Here is an 11,620-nt window from a genome sequence, read left to right as displayed (position 1 = left end):
GGAATTCCCTTATTTAAGTACAAGGGTGAGTAGCAGAGAGGCACAGACAGGGGAGGTCCCATACACAGACTCAACATAGTGTACTGATCTTTGATGAACAGCAACTGAACCGAAGTAGCACTGCAGCCTAGTATTTTAGAGAGAAGGAAACAAAATGCGATTGTGAAATATATTACAAAAATATTTCATTTTTCAATGACTAAAAATGTTTAGTTACCATTCAAAGTTTTTTTTTTCTTTGCTCAGAAAATTAATTTTACCATTCATCGTTTTTAAAAATTTAGGTGAAATTTTTTATATGCATTAATGAATCTTCAGTAGATAGCAGGACAGATTGGCAAAAACAACAGAATGAAAGGTGGCGTATATACAAAAGTCTCCTATTTATTATAAATGACACCTATTGACAAGATGGATAGAAACTGAAAACATTTTTATCCCCCAAGAAATCTAATTAAACAAATGATAGCAATTGGAAACTGATGTGAAGACCTAAATCTGCGAGGGGCAATGTATTTTTGACCCACTCAGGTACAATTGAATTCATGGCTTACTGAGCCATTTTTCAATATAAATATTTTTCATTTGGACCATTAAAGAACATTTTGGAATTTAGGAATTACTAAGCATTTTACAGTCTCATGGTTGCTGTGTAGTCTCTGTGATGTTTTGCCCAACGTGGTAATTAGTCAACACTGGATGTGGAGAAGACCTCCTTGAAGTCAGAGTCACTGAGCTGTCAGGTGACAATTCTTGTTATTCAGCCTTATCCTCTGTTACCTGTAAATCAAATCACATTTTTAAATGAAAATAGTAAAAAAAAATGTTTTCTTAGTGTTACTGTATTTGCTATAAATTTACAAGGAATATGGATCATTTAAACATGTTCCCTACACCAGCAAGCGTAAGCAAACACTTTATTTTAAAGTTTCACAGTATTCATCACTGTAATAATCTTAATGAAAGTAATCTGTCATTTTTTTCTTTTTGTCTTACCAAACATATAGGTTTATCACAGACATGTATACCCCCTTATAACGGGATGATTTTCCATTTATGCACTTTTGGTTTTCATCCCCTTTTTACATATGTAATGATTGTTAGTGGCAACGATCCCCCTGAGAATGGAAGACTGGCACTGCAGCAGGGACAGGTGAGTTAAATACACCCCCTTAAACCTAATTTAAACTATTAAAGGGCAGCTCTGAAGTTGGGAAGCGTGCACCTAGCTGCAGAGATGCAGTGACGCTGCCGATATGTGCGGCGCTCGTGTGCGAGATTTGTAGGGGCTGGTGATGATAACAGCACCTTCAATTTATATTATCACGTCCACAGGGCTGACTAGTCTGGGGCTATTAACGATCCACTGACCAGTCAAATCCCTAAATAGCATAGAAAACGGCGGCAGTATAAATTTCGTTTTTAAATCTACTTTTTACCTAAAAACGTTATACAGGTTACTGGTTAACCAGGGAATTTACTGATACATAAGTGAATGTTGCTGGGTTGGAAGGCATGAGGGACATGATAGGTTCCCTTTAACATATTTAAAGAGGTAGTCTCATGTTTTTAAATGGTTAAAATCGCAAAGTACTTTTAAAGACAACAACTTTGCAATTTTCTTCTTATTAACCCCTTTCCGAAGTCAGGCGTAATAGTATGCCGACGTCGGACTCCCTTCCTTTGATGTGGGATCCGGCACTGAGCCCACATCTTTCCCGAGATATGTCAACTGTTTTGAATGTTTTAAAAACATTAAAAAAATAAAAAAAATTTAAAAGTTCAAATCACCCCCCTTTCGCCCCATTCAAAATAAAACAATAATAAAAAAAAATCAAACATACACATATTTGGTCTCGCCACGTTCAGAATCGCCAGATCTATAAATAAAAAAGGATTAGCGTGATCGCTAAATGGCATAGCGAGGAAAAAAGTCAAAACCCAAGAATTACGTTTTTTTTGGTCGTCACGACATTGCATTAAAATGCAATAACGGTTGTTCAAAAGATCGTATCTGCAACAAAGTGGTATAATTAGAAATATCAGCTCGGCACGCAAAATATAGGCCTTCACCCTACCCGAGATCACAAAAAATGGAGAAGCTACGGGTATCGGAAAATGGCACAATTTTTTTTTTTTAACAAAGTTTGGAGTTTTTTTTCACCACTTAGATAAAAAAGAACCTAGACTTTTTTGTATCTATGAACTCGTAATGGCCTGGAGAATCATAATGGCAGGTCAGTTTTAGCATTTAGTGAACCTAGCAGAAAAAAGCCAAACAAAAAACATTTGTGGGATTGCACTTTTTTTTGCAATTTCACCACACTTGGAAATTTTTTCCCATTTTTTAGTGCATGACAATGGTGTCGTTCAAAAGTACAACTCGTCCCGCAAAAAACAAGCCCTCACATGGCCATATTGATGGAAAAATAAAAAAGTTATGGCTCTGAGAAGAAGGGGAGCAAAAAACGAAAACCGAAAAAATCTCTGGTCATGAAGGGGTTAAACATCATCTCCGTTCTTAAGAATGGAGGGATTTTAAGTCTGTAGTTTACAGCTCATTGCCAAAGGTAAATGTTACCAGACGCCACTCGAGGGGCCCATTTCCTTGGCAATAAGTTTATTTTTTACAGCTTGTAGCTGCTTCTCTGAAAGTGCCTCAGTAGCTGCATCTTCAGAGCCCCAGCGATTATCTGATACTGCAAACGCAAGGCTTCAAATGTTAGCAGGATTGGAGAATTATCATGCTGCCAGCCCGAACTGTCTTCCATAGCCCCATGCAACCAGTGTGTCGATAGGCAGAGAAACGGCCATATTTAATTGCGCCCTGAGGACACTCACTCTTGCTGTTTTATTTCACCCTTGTGCTTCATTTTTAAATACTCTTTTTCTAAAAATAAGTTTTTCTAAAATCAATTATTTATGAGGTTACCATTTGACTTCTTCAAAGAAAGTGACTTGATTCTCATCTTATCTTTCGTCACTCTAAATTGTGAGGTCATAAAAAGAAAACAAGTAATTAAATAGTATTACCTATACCTATACCATAGAAATACTGTACATAAGTAGGTAAAAAGAGTGAATGAAATGAACATTTGATTTTTATTCTATATCTATCTATCTATGAATATACTTTAACCTTATACATGAGACTCCAATTAAACCTCAATTTTACAACATTCATCATGTGAAGTTACAACTTCTAGGCTGTTTTAGTTGGAGTCCAACAAGCCCAAATATACAGTCTGTAGTTATTCACGCTCTCAGGTAGGCATGAGGTAGCGTTCACATAGTCAATTCGGTTTGATCCAAACATCTGCAATTTTGTTGCTTTCATAAAACTCCAAGGGATCAAAAGCCAAAACAGCCTCTTATGCGCAGAAAGCTTTAACAGCCAATAACCTAGTCATTTAGCAAGCACATATATGTCTGTGCGGGTTCTCCTGAACAGATTACAGTCATTTCTCCAGGAACAAACTTTATACAAAAAAAGAGATACGGTCCTACCAGTCTCGTTAACACCTTCAGCCTGAGCTTCCAACAAAAAAATCAGAATTCTACAGTTCATACTGAACAGGCTATAGCTTGTTGTTTTTTGTCTATTCAATAAAATTACGTGTTTTTACACATAGCATGGACTCAGGTTCCTCCTTATATGTATAATTAGAAGAGTCACTACTATATCCATCGTTGGGTTTTAAATGCATATATATGCATAACTACCAAAATGTATGATTGGAGAATTTTCATCATCTAGATATATCAGCAGTGCAAAAGTGATCCACAATACTACTCAGATACATGATTTAACCCTAGCCTACCTGGCTGTGACACATACCCTCACCCTCCACCCAAAGCCAAGGGCTAGACGCCATCTGCCATCCCCCCAATGCCTACAGGGCTTAAATTGACCCAAGCGGGAGGCTCATGCCTGGCCACTTGCAGAAAATAATTATTGGCTCCTGACTAATGGGGAAAGCCATTTATACATTTCAAACAGAACTCTGCTACCTACAGATTAAATGCACAGCTCTGCTATATGCATATTACAAAGATACTCACTGCCTACACATTATTCAACCAGGTTCTGCTGCCTGCACATCGTGCACACAGGCTCTGCTGCCTCCACATTGCACACACCCACAACTCTTGCACAAGTGCCATATTGTTTTGGAGACACATAGACTCACAGACAACCTGCTACACATGAACTGACCCTGGTCTGTGATCAGTACACTACATTTTCCTCTCTAGTAAGTACAGAGAAAGGAAATTTTCCATTTACTTCATGTGATCTTTCTACCATAGCGGACTCCTGGTGGCATACTGGACAACTGGGTGCTATATTTTTTATGCCATAAGTCCAATAACATCTCGACCGATAACAGTAGCATGCAACAAGCCCTTGACCACTCCCACTTAGTTGATTTTAGGTAGGCTTTTGGTAGGATTCACAAAGCCAATGTGGTTTGGCCCAAACATGCAGTTTTATTGCTTTCATAAAGATTCAAGAGATAAAAAATCAAAAGAGCCTCTTCTGGACACAAATGGATAACAGCAAATAAACAGTTCATTTAGCATGCATATATATGTCAGTGTGGTGTCACCCAAACAGATTACAGTCATTTCTCCAGGAGCTAACTTTATACACAGAAGAGGCACTGTCCTACAAGTCTCAGTATCCCCTTCAGTCTGAGCTGCAGCAGCTTACACCGCTAATCAGAATCACATTGAACAGGCTATAACTTTCTCACATTACTCTGCATCTCCAACACACAGACTGCTCAGCTTTCCCAGCTGACGTGTGCAGTCTCCATTTAGTGAGAGATCCTGGCGTACCCCTCTCCCAGCTGCAGCTAACATTTTGGCAGATCACTCACCAGCTTCAACACACTTGACTCCTCTCAACATCCGTGAGACTGACAGAAGGTGAACCTATTTCCTGGTTCTTAGTCAAGGCTAGTCAAGTGCATCAAATCATATCTTAAATGTTCATGTTCATTAGCTAGATTTTATAATAAATACTCACGTCAGCCTTTTCTTTCTGTTGCCACTTCCATTGGAACAGCTTGCTTTCAGCTCTGGCGGAGGATATTTATTTATTGACACTGTAAAAAGACAATATATATAATTGCAAGAACTGAATTCATTGAAGTACATATTAAAGGGGTGTAATAGTTATCCCTTATCCATGGGATAACTCTCCGATAACTGATTGTCCTACAACAGTGGCCCCCACCGATCTCAAGTACAAGAGCCCCATCTACCATTTTATAGCAGCACCGTAGATCAGCTGAGCATTGCGCTTGGCAATCTTTATCACTCCCATTAAAGGGAATCTGATAGCTGATACAAGATACCCGTTCCACCAAACAGCGGTGAACTGACTTGTCTCCCATATGGCTCGGTCCTTGGAAGCAAAGAAACTATTTGTCAGTTGTCAAGTCCCCTTTCAGAATGAATGGACCAGTATTGCGCATGTTTGACATCAGCTCCATTCAGCAGGAGTTCTTTAGAGCCCTGGTTCTTGGGATTGATGGACAGGGGATAACATTTAAACTTGGGAATGCCCCTCTACAGCTGAAAATAAGCACAGCACTGACATATTTAATTTCTTAATATCCTTTAAAGCAAGCCAAAAAGTTAAAGTGTCACAGATAGGAAAGTGAAGTTGCTAACCTAAACCAGATTTAGTGCAGCTTTTGGTACAGTTTTTTGGGCACAATCCATGAGAGAATGCAAAAATAATTGAAAAGTGTAAAGGAAGAATTTTCCTTTCCACACGTCCCTCTTTTCAGTTTGTTTCAGAAGGTGGTCACATTTTAGGACCACAATACTGAAACCTCACCTCTTTCCAGTGAATCAAACTTTGATCACCAAAGAACCTAATATCATACTGATTCTTCCATCAAACTTCTGAAGTTCCATGTGTAGAGCTTTTATATTTTTTCATAAAAAAGGCTGTTTACATGCTTCCCCTTTGTTGGAAAAGCCCCTTAACGATAAGCAGCACACAGTTTCTCTCACAATTTTGCCCCATAGACCCCTACAAATAATTACCCTGTCTATGTAACGCACTGATGTTCTGGATTTTTTTTTATAGCTGCTCTCCATCTTGACTGATTTCTACTTCTATTTTCCATTTTAAAATATAGCTTAAAATTTATAGTAAATTAATATTAAAATTAATAACTCCAAATCACAGTTGTCTAAAACTTTTTGGCTGGAACGAATCGGTTGAGAAATGCAAATCATTGCCCACCAATATCTCATAACAGCAAACTTTGTAATTGGCTATTCCCACAAGTGCATTTTGAGTACTTACACTTAACAGAATTCAGAAATGCCCGGGTAAATCTGGTGGCATATCCAAAATTTGGTTTATGAACTTGACCAAGCTGGAGCAGATGATTTTCTGTGGGAGAGCTTGGAAGATCCATCAGTTCAGTATAATTATATGTTTTACCAATGTAAACGACAAACAGAGCAAAACCTTGACATTTGGCTTCTAAAGAAGCTTCCTTCAGTGATTGTTTATCCCACTCGCTTGTCTCTCCAGATAATATCATGATAATTGCCTTATTTTTCTTTAGGTCTGATGTTTTACCCATGATGTTTTCGAGCATCCATTTTAAGGAAACTCCAAAGACAGGTAGATTTTGCAGGTGATGGGTGTTTTCCCGGAGGTGTTTCTTCATAGACTCTGTGTCACTATATGTTGAGAATTCAAACTCAAGGTATGGTTTCCCTTCATAGTTCGGACTTGAGCCAGGGGGTGCACTACTAACCACGGCTACTCGAGCACCAGTATTTGGAATATCAAGACCATCAATCACTGTACTGATGAAGTTTCTCGATGCTTCATATTCATCAACTTTCATATGATAAGAACTATCCAGGAGAAATCCTACATCCATAGGTGCCTTTTTCAGTGCAGAACTACTTTCTGTACAGAATACATCTGGTTTACATGTATCTAAAGGCAGAAGGAAAGCAAGATACATAACAATTTAGTAAGAAAAGAAGAAAAAATAAAAAGACATGCTGTTGAGCTGTGTATGAACTTAATTTTTTTTGTCTGCTCCTAATATATTTCAGATATTTGTAGGGTATAAAAATAATTATTTCTGTACACATGATGGAAATCCATTCAGAACTGTTGATTAGTGGAGTTCAGTGTGCTGAGACCCCCATTGATTGCTACAACAGAGTAGCAAAAGTACTCAGCTAAGTAGTGCTCGCCTCAGAAATTGAGGATGGATTTTAAGCACCATTCCAGAGCTTTTTTTCACTTCTGGACTGGTGCTTTAAACCTAACTCGTCTGCCCCAGTCATATACTCACCCTATAACTTCTTCACCGTTTTTCAGTGCCACTCCAGTGCCACGGCGCCATCTTGTGAGCACAGCTTCTGAGTGGCTGGAACTCAAAAGTTACATCACAAGCGCTCAATGCAAGTCTATGAGACAAAACGAGGCTTACATCGATTAGTAACCTCTGGCTCACTTCATGAAACATTGAAGCAGCCGGCAGATCACAAACTGCAGGAGACGGACTGGAGTGGTGGGGAAAATAGATGAAAATGCCCGAAGTTGACTATCAGACAGCAGGCAGGGGGCTTGGATTTTAAGCACTACTCCAGCAGTGAAATAAAAAAAACAAAACGCTGGTATGGTGCTTTGATAAAATGTGTACAGGTCCATCTTCAGCCTCAGAGGAAAGCAGTGTTCTGCTGAATGTTTTTATCCCTTTGTCTTAGTGATTGATGAGTGTTTCATTTCAACACTCCAGCCTACCCATCAAAATTTGTATAATGTTTCTATGATGTGTCAACACATTTATAAATGTGTAATTGGTCACTTTTGAAACAATGTGTTGTACCTTTCTGACCTTTATGAAAAAAAAAAAAAAGGAAAAAATTACCTTGACTTTTTTTTGCCTGTGAGGAAATATTAACAATTAAAGTATTTGGCATCTAAAAAGATAAATTTTGTTATTTGTTTATTTTACTCACATATCGCCATTAATTCCATGGTGCTTTCCAGACTTTACCGGCACTGTCCCCATTGATGCTCATAATCTAGATTACCTATTAATATGTGTTTGAAATGTGAGATAAAAATTGAGTACTTGGAGGAAATCCACACAAACACAGGAGGAACATACACACTCCTCACAGGCATTGTCCTTGGTAGGATTTGAACCCAGGACTCCAGTGCTGTAAGTCTGCAGTGCTAACCACTGATCCATCATGCTACCCATGGTAAAGGAAACCTGTCAGCAGAATTGTGCACAGTAACCTACAGACAGTGTCAGGTCGGCTCCGTTATACTGATTAAAATGAAGAACAAAAAAAAACCTTCTGCAGGCAGGTGCCAGCTGTGGCACCCCTGCTGCAGCATAATCACATGTTTAGTGTTCTAGTAATAACTGTTCTTGATGTAATTGAGCAAGTGCAAACAACAAAAATGAATTTGAAAATGGTGCCTGCCGAGCCTGCGCAGTAGCTATCGGTGTGTATAGAGATCTGATAGCTGCTATTGCGCAGGCGGCACCATCTTGCTGGAGAAGAAAAAAAATTGGCACCGCGCCTGCGCAGAGGCAGCTCTCGGAGATCAGTGACTTGTCAGCAGTCTGCATTATGGATACCTCAGCAGAGTACCACATAAATAGCGGTCCACCCCAGGGAACGAGCATATCATTAACTAAAAACTGAAAATAAACATTAAACAACAACCACAAGATGGATTTCATCAACCAAGGTATCATTTTAATCAGCATAATGGCGCTGACCTGACAATGTCCGTAGGTTACTGTGCACAGTCCTGCTGACAGGTTCCCTTTAAGTCCAAGTGGGTGTTGTCAGCTAGTTTAAACTGGCAGTATTTTCTTCTCCTACTGTATGTTGTTGCCCAATTATAAGCAGATAGCATGACCCAAAGGAAAGAAGAACACATCTTCACTATAGCTTATGGCAGATTTCTCAGTGTAGAAGATCTAATCATACTTATGTCTGATGTGTTTAAGCAACTTGTACACACTCTGCTCGGTTATCAGATCTTTGTGTCATTACATCTCAAGCAGAAAGTAGTCTGTTCTGTGATGAGATGTAATAAGACACTGCTCTGATCACACTGTAGAGCAAGAAAAGTTGAGCACAACAGATATAAGTTTGATATTGACACAGCTCCAGGCGGGAAGTGGGGGAGAGGCAGTACAGCTGAGATGGCAGTGATATGAGAGGAGGAGAGCTGATATAAGAGTTTGTAATGTGACACAGCTAAACTCAGCTGCCCTTCCCTCCACAAATGCCTTATCTGAAAGGTATTAGGGCCCGTCACACATAGCGACTCACTCCCGACAACGACATGAACTTGTCAGGATCGCTGGTGTGTCGCTACATGATCGCTGGTGAGGTGGCAAACAGGCAGATCTCTGCAGCGATCCAGACAGCGACATGCAGGTATCAAGCGACGCACATCGCTTAGTTACCTGCAGTGCACGTTAGATACCAGCGCGCTGATGCAGGGAGCTGGTAACCAAGGTAAACATCGGGTTTATAAGCGCCGCGCGGCGCTTAGAAACCCGATGTTTACCTTGGTTACCAGCTCGCTGATCGCTGATCTCCCATCTGTCACACGCAGTGATGCGTGCTGGCCAGTGGGAGATCACCGATCAAAAAAATGTCCAGGCCATTCGAGCATGATCAGCGATACCAGACAGGGGGGCCAGTCACTGATAAGTGTCACACACAGCGATCTCGCTGGTGAGATCGCTGTTGCATCACAAAACTTGTGACTCAGCAGCAATCTCGCTAGCGAGATCGCTGTGTGTGACGGGGGCTTTAGTCATCTGTGCTCTAGTTCAGCACTCTCTAATCCTGTAGGAATTTAGACCAGGAGATAAACCTGTCTTTCTTAAGGGCCTGTCACACTAAGCGATATCGCTAACAATATCGCTATAACGTCACTGTTTTTGTGACGTTATAGCGATATTGCTAGCGATATCACTATGTCTGATACTTACCTCCGACCGCTCCCCCGCTGGTTATCGCTGATCGCGCGAAAACGTCCTGGACTTTCTTGTCGTCAGCTTCCTGCTGGGCTTCCTGTGGAGAGATGAGCGACGAGCGTGGACGCGGGCGGGAGGATGTCAGGATCGCCTAGTGTGACAGGTAAGTAGCGACCCCCGACCCCTGCGATGTCGCTGGTGAGATCTGCCTGTGTGGCAGCTCACTAGCGACCACTTAGCGATGCACCAGCGATCCTGACCGCGTCATATCGCTGGTTGGGATCGCTGGTACATCGCTAAGTGTGACAGTACCTTTAGATCTCACTTGTGGAGCAATGTGCTCTATGCTATTGTGGGGGGGTGTTCTTCCCTTGTTGGGGGCATGTTCTCTTTGAGTGTTACTGTTACTGACTGCCTGATTAGTCCGTGTCATTTAAGGAGAATAAGTACACACCCTCTGTGAAAACTTCTGATAACACCGGCTTGGATTTAGAAAAAGTTAACTCATTAGGTGCCAAATACTTTCATTGCCAATATCTCTGCAATGGAGAGGTGAAATTATAAAGCAAAACATTTTTTCTTCTTTGCAACAATTACATCCTGTGTCCAGCTCAACATGAAAACTTTGTTACAACTAATTCCCATTACCGATGCACTTTCATAGTTATCAGGGCAAAAGCTCATCAACATAGAACACTTAGTGTAGAAGGCAATAAAAATCAGCAAGAGTATATTCAGCCAAATAAATAACAAATACGTTCTGGGACATTCTAAGACATTGTGACTGTTTCAAATTAAATTGTAAAATTCAAATACATGCACGGAAGAGCTACGCTGATACATTGAGCATCAAAGCAGATCTTTCTTTATTACATCCCTTGGTAAGGGTTTTATAGGTATTTAATAGTCATACATGGTAACAATATAATTGTCTCAGCTTGACTCTAAATATATGCTAGCATTAGCATACATATATCTCACTGGCTAAAGTCAATTCTACACCCAGCTGAAAAGTTTGTTTTGTTTCTTCGCTGTATCTTCTTTAAGTCCATTAGACAAAGACATTTCTAAGGAACCCCTTATCACAAAACACACATACTGACTCAAACGCCATCTTGGAAAGCAGGAAAAAATACGTGTAGAATATCCACAGTAGAGTTAGGATAGATAAATGAATCCTACTCTCATAATACCCTTCTCTTGTAGCAGTGGTTGGCTGTTCTAGCCAAAGTACATGTCTGCAGACTCCCCCAGATACATTCTCTTCCCTTAATAGAAGCTGGTCATCCTACACAGTCTCACCGGATTCTCCAAATCGGTCTGTCTGTCACACTATCAGGTGAACACACACACAAGCCACAACAAGCAAGAAACTCTCTACCCTAAAGGCCCCGTCACACAGAGCGACTTACCAGCGATCCCGACAACGATATCAATGTGTCAGGATCGCTGGTGAATCGTTGTGTGATTGCTGGTGAGCTGTCAAACAGACAGCTTCACCAGCGATTAGCACAGCGACGCCGCGCGTGCGGCATTGCTGTGTTCAGCGCTGATTCTTGTCAAAAGTAGAATTAAAATAAAAAATATTGTTATTCTCACCTTCCGATGTC

At 40.4% G+C, this 11,620-nt stretch overlaps 1 protein-coding gene across 1 annotated transcript in view; it reads right to left on the bottom strand.

Moving 5' to 3' along the window:
• Window positions 1–364: 364 nt before the first annotated feature.
• LOC141084736 (collagen alpha-6(VI) chain-like) overlaps window positions 365–11,620 on the bottom strand; it is a 177,975-nt gene continuing 166,719 nt past the window's right edge. The window contains exons 35-38 of the mRNA XM_073569619.1: window positions 6,326–6,976; window positions 5,030–5,108; window positions 2,933–2,985; window positions 365–780 (exon numbers count right to left, since the gene is read on the bottom strand). Coding sequence (XP_073425720.1) covers window positions 767–780; window positions 2,933–2,985; window positions 5,030–5,108; window positions 6,326–6,976 — 797 coding nt within the window. The 3' untranslated portion in view covers window positions 365–766. The remainder of the gene's footprint in view (window positions 781–2,932; window positions 2,986–5,029; window positions 5,109–6,325; window positions 6,977–11,620) is intronic.

The sequence above is a fragment of the Dendrobates tinctorius genome, unplaced genomic scaffold (assembly GCF_039654945.1).
Source record: "Dendrobates tinctorius isolate UK_male_01 unplaced genomic scaffold, ASM3965494v1 ptg000005l, whole genome shotgun sequence".
Lineage (NCBI taxonomy): Eukaryota > Metazoa > Chordata > Amphibia > Anura > Dendrobatidae > Dendrobates > Dendrobates tinctorius.
This window is presented reverse-complemented; position numbering and strand designations above follow the sequence as displayed.